The sequence below is a fragment of the Ammospiza nelsoni genome, chromosome 4 (assembly GCF_027579445.1).
Source record: "Ammospiza nelsoni isolate bAmmNel1 chromosome 4, bAmmNel1.pri, whole genome shotgun sequence".
Classification (NCBI taxonomy): domain Eukaryota; kingdom Metazoa; phylum Chordata; class Aves; order Passeriformes; family Passerellidae; genus Ammospiza; species Ammospiza nelsoni.
Genome location: NC_080636.1, coordinates 68854471 through 68869132, shown reverse-complemented (window position 1 = coordinate 68869132; position 14662 = coordinate 68854471). Strand labels below are relative to the sequence as shown.

General features: G+C 44.5%; 2 protein-coding genes across 8 annotated transcripts in view; both read right to left on the bottom strand.

Moving 5' to 3' along the window:
- FHDC1 (FH2 domain containing 1) overlaps positions 1–12109 on the bottom strand; it is a 41708-nt gene extending 29599 nt beyond the window's left edge. Inside the window, exons 1-2 of the mRNA XM_059471169.1 lie at positions 11830–12109; positions 1906–2537 (exon numbers count right to left, since the gene is read on the bottom strand). Of these exons, the coding sequence (XP_059327152.1) occupies positions 1906–2388 (483 nt within the window). The 5' untranslated portion in view covers positions 2389–2537; positions 11830–12109. The remainder of the gene's footprint in view (positions 1–1905; positions 2538–11829) is intronic.
- Positions 12110–12455: 346 nt separating this feature from the next.
- ARFIP1 (ADP ribosylation factor interacting protein 1) overlaps positions 12456–14662 on the bottom strand; it is a 40827-nt gene continuing 38620 nt past the window's right edge. For all 7 annotated transcript variants that reach the window (XM_059470839.1, XM_059470836.1, XM_059470838.1 and 4 more), the window contains one exon: positions 12456–14055. In XM_059470839.1, coding sequence (XP_059326822.1) covers positions 13900–14055 — 156 coding nt within the window. In that variant the 3' untranslated portion in view covers positions 12456–13899. The remainder of the gene's footprint in view (positions 14056–14662) is intronic.

The window sequence follows — 14662 nt, the reverse complement described above, 5'->3', positions numbered from 1 at the left end:
CGATGGCAGCTGACAATGTACGGAGTCACAAAACAGGCCCGTGCTCCCATCCCAGCCCCTGCCGAGCCAGGCCTGCAGCGGGTGAGGCACGTGAGCTGCTGCCCATCTGCACTTCCAGTACCACTCGGATCCTCAGGATTATCTCCTTCCCCCCTTGCTAAGCAGATAGGACTGCAAAGTCCATTAGCACATGAGAAATTGCTCACCACTGACACACTCCTGCAGCATGCCTGACACAGCTTAGCGAGCCAGTGGGACGCTTTGTCACTTAAGTGGCATCACTCAGAGCCAGTCCTGCTGCCTCACCACCTGCCACGTGCAGAGTCACCATGGGAGCCCTGAGCCAGGGTGCACAGGCATCAAGCAGTGCAAATGCACTGCACCACCACATCAGCCCCAGACAGATGCACGAAAACCATAACTTTCGGCAAGGCAGGGTTTTGTTTCCAAGGCACTGTATCTTGGAGAATCCCTGGTTTTGCAGGCCTCTGATTTTAATCTCTACCACTGTATGAGTTCTAGAGCTCACTGGGGTTTTCTCTGACCTACCTATTGCACACTATGGGCCACATTCAGTTTATGAAACTCATTGTAATATTTACCAGAACTAGATCTTTATCACACAGCAGTCCTGAAAGGGGGAGCCTCTGAGGAAAAGCAGGAGGCCAGAGCTCTGTACGTCTGTTCTCAGCACAGGAAGTGCACTCACTACACTCCTGATTCAAAGATGAACATAGCCTGAAAACAGCACACAGGTTAATGACTACCTCTGATGATGGCCCCAATTACTACCTCCCAACATCAGGTTTCAGAGCCTACAATACACATGCCCTCTTAAACCTTAAATTTCAATATGCACAACATGCATACTATCAGTGCATTGGTTTCTCATCTTGTCCCTTCTGATCTTATTTTGACATCTCCTGAATCCTGCAAGATATCAGCAACTTCATGTCCCTATTTTCTCACTAAAAATTGATGCATTATTACATCTCTTAACCCCATGCCCTCTGTATTTTGTTTACAAGCCAACATGTATGTAGACACACACTAGTGATTAAATCTGCATTTCAGCCCTCCAATTACTTCAGAGAAAGATCACTTGAGACAATTCAATTCAGGCTTCACAAAGAAGCTGTCTATAAATGAGGATTTAAGAACTAGAAAAGCTACTTATCACTTCCCTGGAGAGTGTCTGAACCTGAGAGTACTTGGTTTAGAGTACTCCTCGCCACCAGAACAGAAATCAGCAGCAATCTTGGGACTTTCCTGGAAGGTTATCTTCATGTCCAGAAAAAGTAGGGAAGATGAAGTAAAGTTTTTCTTAGCAGGAAAGTCATGCTTATGAAAGTGGAAACTTTAAATTTATTAAATAACAAATACCCTTAATCACTATATTATGTTCTATATCCCTGCTGCCATACTGGCACTTCCCTTCCTGATGTCCCTAGGATACTGTGGGCAAATACAGCATTAACCCTTGCAAACAGGACCCTCTTCTCCCCTGCACGGTACATGTTTGCATGTGCAACATCTTGCCTACATCACAGACACAGAGTAGGAGTTGAAGAGACAATACAACTGTGTTCTACACTGGAAACTCAAGGGCTATCCAACATGAGTAAATACAGATGCTTTCAGCTCCCTCCGCTTATTCATATTTATTTTAACAGGTGATCAAATCACAGCACTTAGCAAGTAAAAATAATAAAACACAGTTAGCTCTTTGAAAAACAAATATGTGCCACTAAGAACAAAGAGTTTATGTTTCCCATCATTCCCCTCTCCTTTGAATCAAGACAAATTTGCCGTAAGGATGAAACATGACAGAGAAAAAGGCGAGGCAGAATTCACATCCACTCCTACAGCATTATGTAAAAAAAGAGGTTTTACTTTAATTCTTACCTCCTCTTTAGTCTCTTTAAATGAAGACTTTAAAGATCGTCTTCGGGAGTCCTGGGGTTTGGCTTCTTCCTGCTGCCCAAAAAGTTCCTCAATTGTCTTCGTATCAATTTGATACTGTGGTCGTGCAGCAATTGTCCAGATATTGTTTTTACCACGGACTTGTTCCTCGGGGATAGTTTTCCAGAAAAAGCTCCGCATTCGTTTTTTTTTGCCGTGGCTGTCGTGCCCATTTAGCAGCTGTGGAGGCAGAGGTACGCTGGGGCCGGGCAGTGGAGGAGGGGGTGGTGGAGGGGGTGGCATGCCCGGGGGGAGCGGAGGGGCTGGGGGAGCCCCAGTGAGGGGACATGGCGCGGGGGGTGGCGATGCTGCAGGCTGAGAAAGTTGAGGCACTGTTGTCGTATCCTCGCTCATTAATCCCGTCGCAACTGGAATTGCCCCATTTTCTTTATCATTGACCAAGGAGAGACAATTCATAACATGCATTTTACAGCCTCCCTGAAGGGGAGAGTGTTACTTCCTTGGATGGGTTTGGAACATGGAACAGTCGGCGCGGCAGGCGCTGGGATCACGCCCTCTCAAAGCCTATCTGCCAGCAGCGGCAGTGCAAGAGGGGACTGCACCATCTCCGCAACCTGCGACAAAGGACAACAGGGACACTCAGATCACACACACTGGACACTGTCCCTCACACTGAAAAGACACCAAAGGCACAACACCTATCCAGTTTTCAATCCAGAAGGGAAATTTAGTGAATCAAAAGCCTTTCACGGGGCAGCAGTTTAACATTTATCCACACCAAGATTTCAAACAGCTACAGGTGCCTAGATTTCAAGAACATATATAAACACAAGAATACCTTTATATCACCCACAGTGGGTATCAAAACTACCTATCAATCTCCATTCAGTGCAATTTTGTAAAAGAATATAGTTATCTCAAATTATTAAAAATTATTATTTCACTGCTAATTTCAGGTATGTTTTTAAAGCTGACTGCACACAGTACTAACTATGGTACTGACTAACTGCATCAAACAGACCCTGTTTGAATCTTCTAAACCATGGTTCAAACCCAAACTGCATAAAAATAGCTAAAAATTTGCTGATGATTTAACAGTCTAGCCTAGTGTACTACTTTTTTTGCCTTTGTATTTTTCACATAAATGTAAATAAGGGCAAAAATAGTGTACAGTCCCTTAAGTCTCTGTGTTCGCTGAGCATGAACTTAAAAGTATTATTGGTGTGGCTGCACTATCTCCCAAAATACACTCAGAGAAGACAGACCACAGTTTGATCAAGCTGTCCTTGATAATTTACTTTAGCATCCAGGTTAACAGTGCCTGTTCAATAACAGAGAGAGAGAAAGGACAGACAAGCTGGTAGGTGGAACAGGACCCCACATATCCTAAGCACTGCACATATGCAAAGCTTTAAATACTTTGGGAAGTTTTAACCTCTGGATTATCTCATAAAACAACAGGAATCACAGTGGGTTTTAGCACTTTTTTACTACTGTTACCTTCTAAATAAAAATGCTGCTATTAGCAGCAAACCTTCAGGTAAGAGCATGAGTTCCACAAACCCCACATTTTTAAGGAACAAAATCTATTGAACAGATTTAATTCTCAGGGAAATAAGTCTCAGGGAAAAACTAAAGTGTTTCAAATACATACCAATGAGGAATCTCATGATTTTATGGAAATTTGGAAGCTATCTCAAAAAAAAATTTGGGAATTTACAAGAAAAAAAAATGAAATTTCAAAGATGGCACACAATGCAAACTCAGACAGGAGACAAACAGGCCCCTGAGGAAAACTCAGTCTCAGGAAACCTCACCAGAAAAAGCTCAAGTAATGCCCTGGCACAAGAACAACATCAAATCAGAAATTTGGCACTGACTTAGTGGTATGCCTCCTCAGCAGGGTTCACACGGAGCTAATAGCAACCCAGATCAATTTGACATTGTATAATAGTGATGAAAAAACTTTGCTATTTTTGCCAGAGATCAATCACTAGACTGTACATGAAAAAACAGACCCAAGTCACAGAAAAAAGCCTTAGGGTAAATTCTCTCTTGGTCTGCAAGGGCTCAGCCACTCACAGCTTCACTGAAATCAATGGAAAACAACACAAAATCATCCACTGTACCTTTTCTTCTCAAAACCTTGCTCAGGTAGCAATGAGCTCCTCTCTCCTGCTTCAGATTTTCCGATCTCATACCTTACGTTATCCGTGCGTTTACAAGAGCAGAAAACATATATAAAAAGCCTGTATGAGGTTTAAATCACAGGCATGATGGAAAATATTTTAATGGCACGGTAAAAAGGAGAGAAGCTACAAAGAAAGTGGATCAGGATAGAGTGTTTCAAATTTAAGTCAGCATTAGTACAGAGCTGCTATTACAGGGCTCTGCATGTTCACGCCTCTCCTCCCAAATTCATGATCATAGAAGCAGAGAGGCATAAAAAAGCAGGTGCAAGGTGGTGGAAGGAGATTAACCACTCAAAGCAATTAAGTGTTGCATTAATTTAAAGAAATACTCAACTAGGAAAAACACTTTTCCTCCCTACTACTTATTTAAAAATGAAAAATGTATTAGCTAGTTTTCCACCATCATACAAAGCAGTATTTAACAATAGTATTTTCTAACTTGGGTTCCCACACATTCACGAAAAAAAGTTTAAAAAAAGACACAGACAGACTGACCGACCATGCCCCAGGCAACAGTCAAGAACCTCATTTTGAGACTTTCAATAAGTCCATCTGCTTTAGAAAAAACAGGATCAAATCCTAATGGAACAGGGTTGTAGGAGATGAATCATCAGAGTCGCAGCACTAACACACAGGAGTGGAAAACGACTGATCTCAGACCTGAGCGCTCCTGCGCTAGACAAGGGACACTCCTAGTGAAAGGAGTGGAGAAGGCACGGGGAAGAAAACATCCCAGCCTAGATGCAAAGATAGATAGAACAGGAAAAACTGTTTTCAATCCAACGAGCCCCGTACTGCTTTAGATGAGGTAACACCCAGAACCAGGAAAGGGGAGGAATCAGCATTTGGAAGGAAGGCACAAAAGGAAAGGCACAGCATAAAGGCTGGCATTCAGCTTTGTTTTCTGACAGATAAGCACGATCCAGGTGACAGAGGTCACCTGCTTGTGAGAGGATGGCAGTCTCGAGTTACCAGACACCAGGAGACTGGTCAAAATTCCCTTCTCATGCTGCCTCTCCGGAGGAGCCGCTCAAAGCTCTTCCCAGCGGAGGCTCCCACCATCACCGTGGGTGGGAGAGGAGAGAAGCTGGCAGCCAGGACAGGTTCTGGGCTGCTCGCTGGTATCAGCAGGTGCCTCTGAGCAGGAAGTACAGCAAGAGGAGGTGGGGAACAAGGCAGCCGTTCCAACTGTGAGCTACAGATTACCAAGACATGCTGGGATCAGGATGCATAATAGAAGCCAAGCAAAATTTTAACTCCTAAGGAGCCTCTCCACACTTTCCAAAGGATTAAAGGGAAAAAAAAATGAACCAAAGAACAAACGTTTAAGACATTGCAATTATACCTCACTGTTGCATGTCTGTTATCCAAAACAGCTGGAGAAGCACCAAAGCTCTAAAGTAACAACTTTACTGCACGTTTTAATTGTGTCCATATTTGGCATAAAAGAAATATTTTATTTCTTTGTCTCATTCATTGTTTTAGCCAAGCTAATCTAACTTGGAAATGTAATTTAAAAGTTAGAGGGTGGGGACAACTTTCTCCCCAGGTAAGAGAAGCACTCTAAAGTAATTTGTTTCTTGCAAAAAAGGCAGTTGCCACTAAGAGGGACACAGATTGTGTTTGCATACACAAATTAACAGGTGAAGTGCACGACGCACTGAAGGGCATTTCATAATTCATACTGCAAGATATGACTGACTCCCTTTAACTCACACCTTACGCTCTCCCCTGCCCACGGTTCTGTATCAGGCGCCCTCCAAGTTCTCATGAGAACAACGCCGAGCCCAACCACAGCATTTGGGTGTCTGTGTCTCAAGAACAACCCTACAAAAGGCAAAGGGAGCAACTAGTTGCTGACTGCAGACAGAGGAGCTGCAAACGCCAATAACCATCCCCTGATCCTGCCAAAATCTGCGGGTTACAAGGAACACGCAGCTCACGCTATTCAGCGACTCCGCACTTGCCGGCTCAGTGCATCCCACAGAAGCGCTGTGCGGCACCGCGTCCCTGCCAGCCGCCCGGCCCGGGCCGGGACCTGACGGGGCTGGCCCGGGGGGCTCGACCCCGGCTATTTCTGTTCGGGCTTCCAGGTGCCGCAGGGAAAGGGCTCCCACGGGTGGAGCCCCAGCCGCACCGCTGTGCTCTCCGCCCGGACCAGGTGCCAGGCTGCGGTGCCTGTGGGGGCCCTGCCGCCGGGACCACCCGAGGGGCGGCGACAGATCCTTACTCCCTAATTCCCTTCCACCGACGCCGCAGGCCACGGGGCACCGCGGAGGGCGCTGGCGGCTCGGCTGCACCCGGGGTAACACCGCGCCCGCCGCCCCCCGGCTCCGCCGGACCCCGCCACCCGGGGTAACACCGCGCCCTGACCCGGTGGGAGCGTCCCGACCCCGCTGTCCCCGCAGGACGTGGCGGGGGCAGCGCTCGGCCCGCCGGAAAAAGCCGGGACAGCGCCCGGGACGGCGCCCAGGACAGCGCCGTGCGAGCGGAGCGGCGGCAGCGGCTCTCCCGCCGTGCCAGGGGCCGGCCGGGCCCGGGGTCCCGCGGGAAGGGGAGTCCGTCTTCTCCCCGGGAGCGCTCCCCCCTCCTACGCCTCGGGAAGGCGGCGAAGGACCGGCGCAGGAGGGCGGCGACACCCCCGCACTGCCCGGCCCGGCTGCGCCCCCCGGCACCGCGGAGCCCCCGCCCGGCCCGGGGGTCCCCGCGCCCCGCTCACCTCGGTGCCCGCGGGAGCACGCGGCGCAGCCCGGTCCGGTGCCGCCGCCGCCGCTTCCTCCCATCGCGCCCGGCCCGGCCGCGCCGCCGGAGCGCGGGGCGGGGCAGCGCAGGCGCGCCCGGGCGGGGCCGCGGCAGGTGACGGTGGCGGCGGCGGCGGCCCCGGGAGCGGCCCGGCCGCGGGGCAGCGGGGCCTCGATCCCCCTGCCCGGCCCGTGCCACCGCAAAGCCCGTGCGGGAGGAGAGCGACCCGCGGCCCAGCGCCGGTGCCGCCGCCGCGGCGAACGGAGATGCGCAGTGGCGCCTCCGGGGGCGCTGGGTCTAAGCCAGCTCCGGCTGAGCTGCTCTGTCGACGCATCCAGCCATCCCTGCCCGCACGCTGTCACCGCACTCACAGCAACTATTTCTATAGGAGCAGGACAGCGGAGCTACCGGCAGCGGCCACGCTGGAAGGAACGGGCTCCTCTCCACGGCTGAAGCCTTTCGCCCTCTGCCCACGCTCCCGAGCAAGCGCATCCCTCGGTTCGTCCCGCATCCCTCACCCCGGCGCTCCCCGCCGGCTCAGCCCTGCAAGCTCGGGGGAAGAGGCAAGACGGGCCCCTTGTGACTCCAAAGCGGACGGTGGGAGAGAAGTGCAGACGAATTTAAGATCTGATCACAGCCCTGGGTTACAGCGCTCCAGGCAGTGGCGCATGTGAGTTGTGGATGCCCGAAAGCCAAAGTACCATTGACTGGTAAGACAGCAAACAAATACAAACGGTTCTAAAATATTCTATCAAGAGATTCAATCCTATGTCTAAAATAAAAACATTTTCCCAGGAGGAGTAAAGGTGAAGAACCTCACTCAAGTCAATTAATAGTCAACCCACACACCCCAACACTACTTTATACAGAAGGCAAATTCCAAAGATGGAAACAGGAACTCTTCCTTTCCTGAGAAAGGAGGGAGGGAGGAATAAGAAACCTCACTTCTAGTCCTGCTTAATAAGCCACCAAAGCTTCTGAGCTGAGCACGGGAGAGAGAAAACACCTTGATACAACCAGGGGTGGGAAAGCAAGAGCAGCAGGACAAAATCTTATCTTACCTGTGTAGTGCCTCACCTGTGCTATTTAGTCTGCTCAGGTGTTGGGAGGCAGGAACCAGAGGAAGAGTGGGGAACCAGGTGGCCTCCTCTGGCCCACGTCCATGGTTGCAGGGGTTACACTATTCCTGCTCACAGTTCTGCAGCCAGAAATCTGTCTGACCTACTGGTCTGGCAGGACAGCCTGCTTTAGTCACTTCAATTTAAAAAAGTAATATTAGAACAAAAGGAAAATTTAAGGAACGTAATGCCAGAACCCAGTCATTTAAGCTGAAAATTCACTGAATGGAAAGAGTTGAAGTGCAGTAAAAGGCAATTCCCATCAGAGCACACATCTCTGCTTGGCAGGGTTAGCACAGCTAACCCTGGAGAGGACGCGCTCAGCTCGGAGCCAGCGTGGACATTCCTCGAGAGTGTCAGGGCAGCCCTGAGGTCATCCCGAGGAAGCGCTTTGCACCCAGACTGTAACCGCTGCTGCTGGAGCCAAAGGCACTTGTTTTCATTGCTGCCAGTCATGAGCACAAATGTGCTCTGGAAAAGACGGAAAGAGCAAGCCAAACAAGAGACTTGCATAATGGCATTGTATGTGAAAAGTCAGAACCCAAACAGGACAGCAGAGGACCTGGGAGCCAGTCCGGATGTGAAGTTAAACTCTTCACTTTTCCTCACCCTGTGGGTTTGTTCTCCCTGAATTTTTCCAAAACATGTTAGCAAATTCATTTTAAATTTTTGGCTTTAGATTTTTTCACCTAAACATGTAACACTCAACAGGCAAATATTTTGCCCACACGGCTAAAATGACTCTGAGTTATAAACAACTGAAAACTGGTCTTTACAGTAGGAAGTATTAGGCAACTTTAATAACAGGCAGGTCAAGCAGCCCCGCCTATAATAAACAACAAATGCACTTCCCTAGAACAGATAGCATTTAGATGAGTTGGTACACTACAAAACCAAATCATACTGTTAATTTTTAAAGATTTCCAATTAATGAAATGCTCAAGACAGTTTTCAGGATTACTACTTTTTTTAAAGCATTTTTTTTTCTTATGAGAAGTAAAAAAACACCTTGTCTTTTGTAAACTCTGCTTTTCTTCAGAGCACAGAGCATCTAATTCTTTAGGCTGAACACAAATCTAATGACTGAACAGATCTAATGGAAATAAAGCAATTTACACTACCTGAAAAAAGGTGTCATCTTCATTACAATCCCTCAATTTTACAGAGCTTGGATAAAAGGAGGAGAAAAAGTTAATTGTGACACTCCTGTCACAATAACCAAGTTATATTTGGGCTCAAAATTAAGCACTCTGTTAGTTAAGCTCTCAAAACAAAATCCTGCAATTAATTACCACCATCACATAAAACTAGCATGATGCATATGTAAGAAAGGCAAATCAAAACTGAACAGGCAACACTAGTTTTTAACATTATTTATCACTTAAGTGCTTGAATTTACAGCCCTTAGTATTTTTTAAAAGGCAGCAAGATGTACAATTATTTAATTAGCACAGTAAGACACACCATTCATTAAGTAATAGGAACACACTGCTGATAGCTGGACTGCTCCTGACTGAACCAATGGATTTTGTTGCTGCTGTGAACAGCAACAACAGAGAAAACCAGAACTAAAAAGTTGTTTCAGGTTTATTCTGTTCTAGATCTGATCTCTGCACTTAATTAAGAAATTAATTAAGACAGCCACACTGGGACCCATCTCAGTCCTGCCAACCAGTGTTACACGGGAACTCTGCAAAGATTCTCCTGATCTCTCTTTCTGCTCCTCCTGGAATATCAAATACTCTCTCTCCTCCAGTAGCTATTCTCTTTAAAACAGATTCTCATCAAGGGATGAGACTGAGTGTATTTGCTCAGAAAACAAAGTTCTGTTCACCTACACCCATTATAAAAACTTGAATGCCCACTTTATGCTGGGAACAAGTACTTTACAGAAATACACCACCAACAGCAGACAGCACAGAATTGTTGCTGCTCCTGCTCCCTTCTTACACTTTTTTTTTTCAGAAAGGCAGCTGAAGTGTAAAAGGCAATGCTTCTGTGCCAGCAGTCTCAGCCACAGGAAAGAAAAGACTGGCAAACCACAGACTGAGCTTTTCTGTCCAAGGCCACTGCAGTGCAAGCTTCATACACGGCTGCTCTGTGCCTCAGAGCAGGGACCTGCTGGAAACAGCAGCACATCCCTTTCCCTTTCCACTGCTTCTCCACCAATTTATGCCCTTCTTCCCCAAGGCAGGCACAAACCATCCTACCTGCTACTCCTACACTACAGGGTAAGCTGCTTCCTTCACTCCCTTCAATCTATTACCACGATGACAAAAACATGTGAACACCCTCCTTGTCCCTGGCCATTTGGTTTCCACAGAAGACTCATGGAAATGAAGAGGAGGGATGTTGGTAAAACACGTGTAGAGGTGAACAAGAGCACTGTCACAGACAGAGAACTCTGTTTTCTGTGTATCCCTGTCTTTAACACCAGAGCAACCAGAAAGAACGCAAAGATGTCAAAGAGCAACAAATAGTAAGAAACGAGAGAAATATAAACCAAGCAGTCAAATCCTCTGTCTAATAAAGATCCTCTAATAAAAAAACCCTTTCATCTTGACACAGCTTAGCAACAAGTAGTTTGGTTAATTTTAGGGTGGGAGCTACCATAAAATATGGTAACATTCACAACCAATATAAAAAAATTTTTGACTAGCACAACCCTTACACCAAGCACGCAACATGGAAAAGATAACCAGACTAAAAAAAACCCCAAACCTGAAGGCAATTTCAGATGAGGAATGCTACATAATTACAATAGCTTTCACTTTTTGTAACACCGCAGCAAGGAACAAGAGCAGATAAGCAAAGCATAAAAAGTGAATATGCCCCCCATTCAGTTCAAAACAGAGTTGAAGGAAACATTTAGCTTTCTTTTTACATTACTTTGATCGTTTTTGAAAGGACAGACAGACTAGAGATAAGGTTTCTGGGAAAACCAGCTGACTGAAGATCGAAAAAAAAGCTGTTACTTTAATGATGTTATGATGTTAATGGTGTATTAGTATACTCTTGCCTGTGTAGAGCTCTTTCCAAATAAAAATACAGAGACATTTTGTAACCAGAAATGTTCTTTGTAAGAGGCTTGTAAAAGCATGAAGTAGGCCAAGGAGCATTTTTAGAGTACAAAAGCTGTTTGTAGAATTCAGATTAACAAAATAACATGAGCAACAAGTTTCAAACAAGCCAGGAGTACAGATAACTTATAGTATGGTCACTGAGAATCAAAACAGCTCGCCATGTCTGGTACAGCAGCTACAACAGCATATCTGAAAATGTTACTAATTGCTTTGAGTTCTTCATCCTAAGAAACCTCACACAACACTGTAAGCATTATTGTAACAATTTGTTAACAGAGATGAAATCTGTCACAGACAAGTCTCTACAAGGTGGGTATGCCTTCCTCTACAAACAACAAAAACATCCCATCCTGACAACTGTCCACCTAGATAAAGGCCACATTACAACCTTAAAATATTTATAATGCTTTTTTATGAGGATCAGAAAGCCTCACAACCATAACTACTTCCCATTGGAAATGCTTAAGTGTCCTTTCTCTTACAATCTCTTGATACAAGTTTCTAAATTTGGTTAGCTCTAAAAAGCTAATTTTAAATATAAGATATGAGCTTGAATTATTTCCTAAGCACATGTATTTGAGCAGTGAACAAAGAAAGCTACAGTACTACAGCAGGCTACTATCAGTTTAATAACTTATTGAACAGAGAACCCTCCTCACTGAGGCTTCCCATTAGAACAACTGCTTTGCTGAGCAAAATGGAAGTAATTCTTCCTTTCCCCAGTATTAAACAATACAGACAGGTTTTAGCAAGTAATCTCTTTGGTCCCACCTTTTCTTCCAGGTGAAGAGACTCCAGCAGTTTCAAGCCATTGCAAAAGTTTGAGGATTACACAATGCCACATTGGTCAGTCTTTCTTAAGGCAACTGCAGGTTCAAGTTCACTCTTACCATTTCTGACAGAGAGTTCCTTCTGAGCAGCAGCAATCCTAGGCAGGGGACACATGAATCTCAGGGAGAAACCAAGAGCAAGAGTTCCTCATGTACCCTTTTCCTGCAGTGTTCTGAAAGCCCAATACTTCAGTTATGGCCAGTGGGCTTGCATTCTTCACCCCTGCAATAATGCATTTCCCAGTTCAAGCCTACAGTCACTCACTCGCTTACCTTGCACCATCATACCACACGTGTGCCAAGATTCAGTGGAAGTCAATGGCTTCATAAGAATTGTAAATAAAATTTAATTTCCTTTAGAAGTTCAAGTCAAAACCCACATATATTAAAAGATTTGTTTCAATATGGATTTACTTTCCAGTTGAACTTGCCCACATTTAAAACAGCATCACTACCCTAGCTCTGCTTAATGCGATATTCTTGGGCAGGGGTGACAACTCACAAAAGTAGGACTAAGCTTTCACTGCAGAAGCTCCCTTCTACTTTTAACATCACAACTCAAGAAAGTTTGACTGCAAACATGTTTAATATGAATACAAAATTCACATAGGATATACATTCTAGGGAACGTAATTGAGCTATTACAAGAGACTCTGACAGAACAAAAACAAAGAAGGCTCTGTCAGGCCAAGAATTTAATGAGGAATGATTAAAAAGTTTGATTTACAGTTACATTACAGTTGTGTTAAACACTGAAAACTTTAGAATGTCAGCTGAAAGGCATTTGAACATACAGTACATAAATCATACAATCCACACCATTGTAAATAACATATTTGAAATATTTCATTTTACTTAACATAACATAAGCAACATAACATGTGCAAATGAGGACTCCAATATATTGAATTTATAATGTCTATGATAAAATTGACATATAATTTTACATTTAAGGACTACAGAAATGATGAAGAAATTAAAAATGTGTCCTCCATTTTACTCCCATTACCGAAGTATGCTTTTCAATTAAACAGAAAAAACACACTGGCCCGATTTCCTCTCAAAATCATACCTGCCCATGAAATTTAACTAAAGCTTTAACTTGCTCTAAGTGTACAATGACACAGCATTTACACAGTCATCTTCCCCTTGTTGGGAACTGACAAACTATTACATGAATGGGTTCTTAGGTTATGTACACTGGTGGAAAATATTATCTTATAAAAAGGCACATACCTGTGATTTAAGGCTAGTACGGTATTTGTTTCATAGAGAAAAACATTTTAAATGAAATTAGTACATTTAATGGTTGGCCTCACTCAGCAAACCACTTGGTGCAAAGCAAAAACGTGTGCTCAGAAGCCTCAGACTGACAGTGATTCTTGCTTTAGTGTTTTTTGTTGGTTTTTTTTTTAACCCTTTGATGGAAAGGTACCTTTGTAAAAAAGGCATTTGCTGCAATTCCACTTGTCAATGAGCCATCTGCTACTATTGCCTTATATGCAGATATCACATATAGGCCTCATAGTATTCATCTGCAAAATAGTCTTTTAACTTTCTCATTTTTTTAAAAGTCATATGAAAATTACTAAAGATGTTTTCTATATTCATCTATAAAATACCAGATGTTGGTATAAATCATGTAAACCTCCATTTGCAAATATTTTGACTAGCCACCAAAATATCAGAAATCACAAGCATCATTTGTCAGTGCAAATCTATAATAGTTTTGTTTCCCCTCCCTCTCTCCCTCCCCTATCCCAATTACAGAAATATTTGCCAACCTTTACATACAAAAGGAGTGCTCTATATTTGAAATTACAGAAATTATGTTTGGTTACCTTAAAGTCACCCACTTTCCTATCAAATTCAGTTTTACAGTATTATAAAAGGGGAAAAATTTAAAGCTGTCAATTCAAGAATCACTACAACAGTCCTTCAACCCCAACCCTTAATTATTCTCAGATTTAAAGAATTTTAGGTTAACATTGGGTCCTCTTCTATGACCTGATTACTGTTCTTCAAGCCAGGATGGGGCATCTGCTCCAGGAGTTTTCAATTTGATGTGGAACTGTTTAAGTGTCTGTTCAAGCTGCTTTTGATTGCCAGCAAAGTACGCCGCAATGGCATTGTGGAACAGAACAAGCTGATTGTGCAATACCTTCACCTGCAGGCAAGGAGAGAGACATTGAGAGGAGGCTGATGTTAACATCATCACAGGTCAGCTACAAAGAAATAGGTGTATTTGAAATACTCAGACTTCCCATAGATTTATTTAACAAAAGCTTAAAAATACAGATATGAAACGCAAATATGAATTTCTTTAACATTAAAGTGATTCAGAGTTTTCATAAAGTGTGTTTAACAGTCAAAACCCACTCAGCATGCACAGAGCAAACAATTCACTAAACAGCATAATGCTATCAAATATCAAACACTTGATTACAAGTACTTGAAGCCTTGAAATTAGATGCCAAACCTCTAAGATACGTGCCTGCAGGCCAAATGGACCTACCTCCCTGAAACAATACATGGCAAGGGCATTACCTGAGTATACAGCTCATGTGTTGCCCCTCCTGCAGAAAGTTGCTGCTTTCCAGCTCATGGACACCTAAATCAAATTAAACCGATGCCCTTCTCCCAGCAATATTTCTTGCCCATCTCTTGTAACACAGATTATTTTCAGCACTTTGACTCTAACATTTGTGAAAAGTAGTCATGAAATACACCTGTCACAACAGCAATCAAAACCTGGGGAGAAGAGCACAAGGGAA